Source organism: Echinops telfairi, unplaced genomic scaffold, assembly GCF_000313985.2.
Source record: "Echinops telfairi isolate 266 unplaced genomic scaffold, ASM31398v2 ScPeMD7_5868;HRSCAF=6743_0, whole genome shotgun sequence".
Taxonomy (NCBI): Eukaryota; Metazoa; Chordata; class Mammalia; order Afrosoricida; family Tenrecidae; genus Echinops; species Echinops telfairi.
This window is the reverse complement of record NW_022109767.1, coordinates 3,088,360-3,094,598: the sequence shown is the minus strand read 5'-3', so window position 1 is coordinate 3,094,598 and position 6,239 is coordinate 3,088,360. Positions and strand designations below refer to the sequence as shown.

Here is a 6,239-nt window from a genome sequence, read left to right as displayed (position 1 = left end):
AACACAGTCCACAGGCTAGGCGTCCCACAGGCTGTGTAGCCTTTAAATTGAAGCACAAAACAAGCAAGGCAGCCGCACACTGGTCCGATGATCACAGAGCGAGAGACAAGAAAGGCAAGACTCACCAAGCCATCCATCTCTCCGCCCCTCAGTCAATCCCACTTGCGTTTATCAGCCAGGCTGGCACAATAAACTATCTCAACCCTGTAGGGTGGCCGTAGCTGAGTTTGGGGATGTAAAGTAGGCCTTTCTTTTATGGCGCCTGTTGGTGGGCTTGGTTAGCAACTGCGCATGTTAACCGTTTGCACCACCCATGCTGCCTGCCATCCCATAATTCCAACTCACCCATGGGTTAGAGGGGGGAAGTGAAACCTGGAATTATCTTCAGTGTAATTCTTACGGAAGCGGATCACTTGGCCTTTCTCTGTGGGACTTACTGCTGGGTGAGTTTGAGTTGCTAACTTTTACTCGGTAGCCAAGTGCAGACCAGGGAACTTTACACCATCAAGGGACTCCATTTTCCAGTTACACCATTGTTAGCACGTTTCCACCGAGCAGAGAATGTCTGCAACAGCCACAACTGATGAGGTAGCTGTCATAGAAGGCCCCTGGTTCAGGCTGCTTTGATACTTGTGTGAAAGAGCGCTCTCTGCCAGCAGCCGAGCACTGCCTGGTCTCCCTGCTGCCTCATGGTGGCCTGACTTCTTCCTGCCCTGGAGCAACACAACATGGACCTGGGGACCCAGGTTCACGCGGAAGAGCACCTAACAAACACAGATGTGATGGGAGAGGTGTCCCAGCTCCCACAGACTCCATGGAGCCATCTCCCCGCCTCTTCACCCACTTCTGATCATCATTCTCCTCCGGGATCCAGCCACGCTCTCTGCTTGCAGGAGTGTCTTGTACGTTTGATGACAGTTGCTGATTGGGGCTTTATGAGCCACACTCTCCCTCCCCGCCCTCTGGCTTCTCCAACACTGGCTTCAGAGAGTAGCAGGCAGCCCGTGCTACCGGGACCGTGCATCTCAGACCAGAAATCTTTGCTGCCGTGTATCTTGCTATCTCTGTTATCATCTGGACAGTGACGTGTATACATCATTCCGCCATCAGCCCAAGAGATCACTTGAAGAGATTTCCTCCTCTTTCTCTTAATAAAAAAGATTTAGAACATGCACTTCCCAGTTCACAGGCAACTGGAAGGGTGCAGCAGTTAAAAATGCAGGCTTTGGAATTGAACTGGGTTGCAGATTCAGTCTCTGAAGCGCTGCATACCCTTGGGTCACTTCTCTGAGCTTCAATTTCCTCATGGAAAGGGGATTAAAAAGCATATCTACCTCACAGGGCGATGGCGGTGGTTATTGTTGTTGTTATGTGCCATCGAGTCAGCTTTAACCCTGTGCACACAGACTGAAACACACCACAGTGTCTATCCATCTCTTTACCTAGCTCTGCTTCACCTAGCATGATGTCCTTCAGGGACTGCTCTCTCCTGGCAACATGTCCAAAGTATGCAAGACGAAGTCTCACCATCCTTGCCCCTAAGGAGCACTCAGGCCTTACTTCTTCCAACACAGACCGGTTTGTCCTTTCAGCAGTCCATGGTACTTTCAATATTCTTTGCCAGCATCACAGTTCAAATGCATCGATTTGTGGTGGTTGTTAGCAGCCGTCGGGTCTGGACCAGCTCGTGGCAACGCAGTGCATGCACTACACAACAGCACGTAGCCTGGTTCAGTACCAGCTTCAAGATCAGTCGTTTACTCAAGTCCACGGTTGGAGCCACTCATTCCAACCTAAGGGACCCACCTTCCAACCTTGCTTCAGACAGTGTTCTGTCTGATCCATGGGGTTTTCATTGACTAATGTTCCAAAGTAGATCTCCACCACGCAGTCATCTGTCAGTTTGTCTTACTGTAGTGATTTGCATGTTGCTCTCATTCCAAATACCAGTCGCAGTATCAATGGAGGGTAATTTTCAGGGGAGCCTCCAGACTAAGACAGACTAGGAAGAAAGTCCCTTCTAAGAACCAGTCAGTGAAAGCCCTCCTCATAGAGTGGTAATACGGGCTGCGTGATATAATGTGCACGAAACACTTCGCGTCATATGGTGGTTACTGTTATTGTGTAAATAAGAGGTTGAGACTAGTCTGAGACTAGCAGACTCTAGTCTCATGACACCTTTCCTCCTGCCGCTACATGAACCTAGGGCCACAGCTCCGATGGTAACGTGTTTCTTCCCAAATGGAAAATGTCTGCAACAGCCACAGCTGAAGATGTCCTGCCGTATGTAGAGGGACAGCTGGGGAGTCCAGGGCATTGGTGATGCCCTGTTTCTCGGCCCTCCATCAGATAGAGCGGCTCACTCATGAGAAGTGGGGCTAGAGCCCCGTTCAGGTTGTTTCAGGCTGGTTTCTCTAGAGAAGTAAAACCAATGAAGTGTATGCGTAAAAATATATAGAGATTGATATCAAGGAAATGGCTGGCAAATCCAGTATCTGTGGGTCAGGTGTCAGGCTTCTCCTAACCCAGGTGTTTGCAGATGTTGACAAACCCAAATGATGAAGTTCAGGCAGCAAGCTGAAGGCTTCTCATGTTCCAAGAACTGAACGTCAGATGATGATGAATTGAATGCAGGATTGAGAGAGAGCTTGAGGTTTGCCAGAACAACCATATGTATTAGATGCAGGCCATACCCCCAAAAAAACGTCTCCTTTCACCTGATTGGCTGCTCACGTCAGATCACAGAATGGAGTATGATTGCGTAAGGTCTGGACCAAACCACTGAGAACGATGGCCTAGCCAAGATGACACCTAACATTGACCATCCCAGCGGGACATCCTCTGAACTTGACAAGTGCTTGGGAAGTGTGGTGCTCCTTCAGCCAAAGCTGCCTCCTCCTCTTCCAGTTTGACACTTACATTGACTGGGGCAAGGGGAAGCCAGCTCCCCCAGGACCTCAGCTTTAAGCCCTGTACAGAGGTGGCAGGCTCCATCTGCTGGCAGGACTGTGAACTTACTCATTGGAATATTCAGAGTTTTTGTCCTAGTTACAGACTCGGGGGCAGCAGAGAAATGCCTCTCAATATCTTTGTCCATGAATACAACCGTAAAGCTGGAGGAAATCACACAGGGCTTCAGAGAGGAGCAAAGTGAGGCCAAGGACCAGCAAGCACCCTACTAAGCAGTAGCAAGTAGTCCACCTGGTATCAGAACCCCAGTCCCAACTTCCTTTACAGCAGTGCTTCTCAGCCTTCCTAATGCCGCGACCCTTTAATACAGCTCCTCATGTTGTGGTGACCCCAACCATTGGAAATGTGTTTTCCAAAGGTTTTAGGCGACCCCAAAGGGCCTGCTGCCCACAGGTTGTCGTTCAACCCCCAAAGGGGTGTCAACTCACAGGATGAGAACCACTGCTTTAAAGGAACTTCCTTCTAAGGCATCATGGCTTTTCCAAAGCAGTTACTATGGCTGCGATGTATTCCTCCAAAAAGCAAACACAGCGCCATCAAGTGGATGCTGACTCATAGCATTACCCTGTGGGTTTCTGAACCTGTAACTACAGTGAACCCTTGTTTATCGCGGTTAATCGGTTCTAGACCCTACTGTGATAAATGAAATTCCGCGAAGTAGGATTCCTTATTTGTAAATGAAATATTTTCATAGATAGAGCATAGAGGACATGAAAAAACACCCTTTAGTCACCATTACACTCGTATTACCCAATTTATTAAATGAAAAAGGGAAAATACAGTAAAACATTTTGGACATTACAATTATCATTTATTATTTATTATATTATTTATGGCATCAAGCGTGTACAGTATGAGCCAATCAGTGGCAGTCATGACAGAGCATGCGCTGTTACGCAAAAACCGCGATAGAGTGAAGCCACGGAAGTCGAAGCGCGAAGTGGCGAGGGTTCACTGTATATGATAGCAGTAGAAAGCCTTGTCTCTCTCCCTCGGAGGGGCTGGTGATTTTGAACTACTGACCTCAAAGTTAGCAGGGCAGCGGTGTAACCACTACTCCACCTGCAGGAAGGAAAAGTAGCAATCCTTTTCTGAGGCCTTTTGAGTGTCATTCTAAACATGCCACCATTCCTTACAGGGGGGCCTGTTTTTCTTCTATTCTGTGGGAAAGAAAGGAGCCCACGTCTCTCACATGAGAAATCAGATAAAATTAAAAAGTTGGCACTCGGCTCCTGTAAGATGAAAAGCAAGGAAGCCCTGTGGGGTCTCTGGTGCATCTACCAATAGCAAATTAGAAGAGAGGAAACCAATATGAGTTTACCAGGCGAGCCTTGCTTGCTAAGGTGTGCATGTTGGGCTGGGATCTGAATGACCGGCAGTTCGAAACCACCGGCAGCTCCGCTGGAGAAAGACTGGGCTTTCTCCTCCCATCCACAGTCACAGCCTCAGAAGCCCACGGGGCAGCTCTGCAGGTCAGTATGACTCGATGGCAGAGTTCGGTGTTTGGGTTGGAGCCTTGATTGCCGAGTCTCCATGGTAAAGGATGCAGCTTCCCCTAACTCTCCCTAGGAGTTAGGGGATGAATCAGGAGGAAGGGAAGTTGGTTTCCTTTGCTCTTCCCCCACAGACGTGCTGACCACCGCTCTTTCCCTGTGCAGGTTCGACACAGAGGAGGAGGCCGTAGCGATTGCGAATGCCGCCGACGTCGGGCTCGCAGGTAAGCGTATGTCTTCCTGAGCGACCTCCACAATCCTTTTCTCAGACAAACACAGAGGTTTGTCTTTCCAATGACTTCCCCCCTCCCCCCTGTGCCTGTTGTTTTTAAGCAGTATTTGGGGGGACCTGTAGGGCAGTGGGGGAGCCCTTGTGGCATCGTAGTTACGCATTAGGCTGCGATCTGAAAGGTTGGCAGGTCAAAACTCCCAGCGGCTCCTCGGGAGAACGATGAGGCTTTCTATTCCTGTAAGCGCATACAGTCTCGGAAACTCACAGGGGCCGTTCCACCATGAGTCAGACAGAATCTGTTCAGTGGCAGCAGCATGCTTCGTCTGCGTTTGGTGGGGGTTGACCAGGAGCTCCAGTGGCGGAGTGGGTTATGCTGGGTCACGTGTTGGGCTGCTAACCACAAGGTCAGCAGTCATTAAGCCGCGAGCCTCTCTTCGAGAGACCGATGAGATCCTCTGCTCCCATAGGATCCCAGTCTTGGAACCCCATAGGGGCAGTTCTACTCTGTCTTGTAGGCTCTCTGTCACTTGGAATCGACTCGCTGGCAGTGGGTTTGGTGAGGGAGTGCAGGACCTAAGGGATGCCCGGGTGGTTTTGATGGGCGTTTTCCTACTGTCTGATAGCGCCGACAGTTGTTCCACGTGCTTGTTCACCATTGGTCTTGACAGGATGTCTTCACGTCACACCTGTCCTTTATCCCGTCAACAGGTTATTTTTACTCTCAAGACCCGGCCCAGATCTGGCGGGTGGCCGAGCAGCTGGACGTTGGCATGGTCGGAGTTAACGAAGGGCTGATCTCCACTGTGGAGTGCCCCTTCGGGGGCGTGAAGCAATCTGGCCTTGGACGAGAAGGGTCCAAGTACGGCATCGATGAGTATCTGGAACTCAAGTATATGTGTTTTGGGGGCTTGTAGGATCCTTCCGCGCTCTACAAGATGAAAAGGAAAGAGGAAACTTACGTACGGACATGGGAACATGCCGTCCATTATCTTCAATACACGTACAGAGTTCTCCTAGGTTATCTGAATGTATGATTTTAATGCTCATCCGGTCCTTGTAACTGTAAAGAGATGTTCCTGCTCCTCCCATCACCCAACTTGGGACCAACATGCGCCACAGGGCCACCGCCGCCGCAGATGCCCGGAGGACCAGCGTTGGGCTGGTGGATCGAAATCCAGGGAGCTCTCGCTGTGAGTCAGGCAGCCCCTCCTGCCTCGACCACCGACCGCATTGCCCCCAGGGAGTGCAGGAAAGCCCACCTCTGACTAACGGGCTGCTCAGGGGGCACAGCACCCCCTTTCCGGGCCACCATCCAGTCACCCATAAAAGCTTATTGTGTATCCACGGTTCTAGAATTACTTGATTCCCCACGTCTACCACCGGATAGATCTGATTATGTGTGTGTGTGTCTGTGTGTGTGTGTGTGTGTGTGTGTGTGTGTGTGCCCCAGTGTGGCAAAGTATTTGTCAAGTCCACATTTTTTTTTAGATCCATCGTTCCATTATTGGTAATCCCAGGTTACAAGTGTAGGCATACTTCATTGT

The 6,239-nt window shown here is 50.1% G+C and overlaps 1 protein-coding gene across 1 annotated transcript in view; it reads left to right on the top strand.

The window, feature by feature from the left end:
• The window catches only part of ALDH5A1 (aldehyde dehydrogenase 5 family member A1), a 41,608-nt gene extending 35,568 nt beyond the window's left edge, over nucleotides 1-6,040 (top strand). The window contains exons 9-10 of the mRNA XM_013007202.2: nucleotides 4,629-4,687; nucleotides 5,404-6,040. Of these exons, the coding sequence (XP_012862656.1) occupies nucleotides 4,629-4,687; nucleotides 5,404-5,609 (265 nt within the window). The 3' untranslated portion in view covers nucleotides 5,610-6,040. The remainder of the gene's footprint in view (nucleotides 1-4,628; nucleotides 4,688-5,403) is intronic.
• Nucleotides 6,041-6,239: the final 199 nt, after the last annotated feature.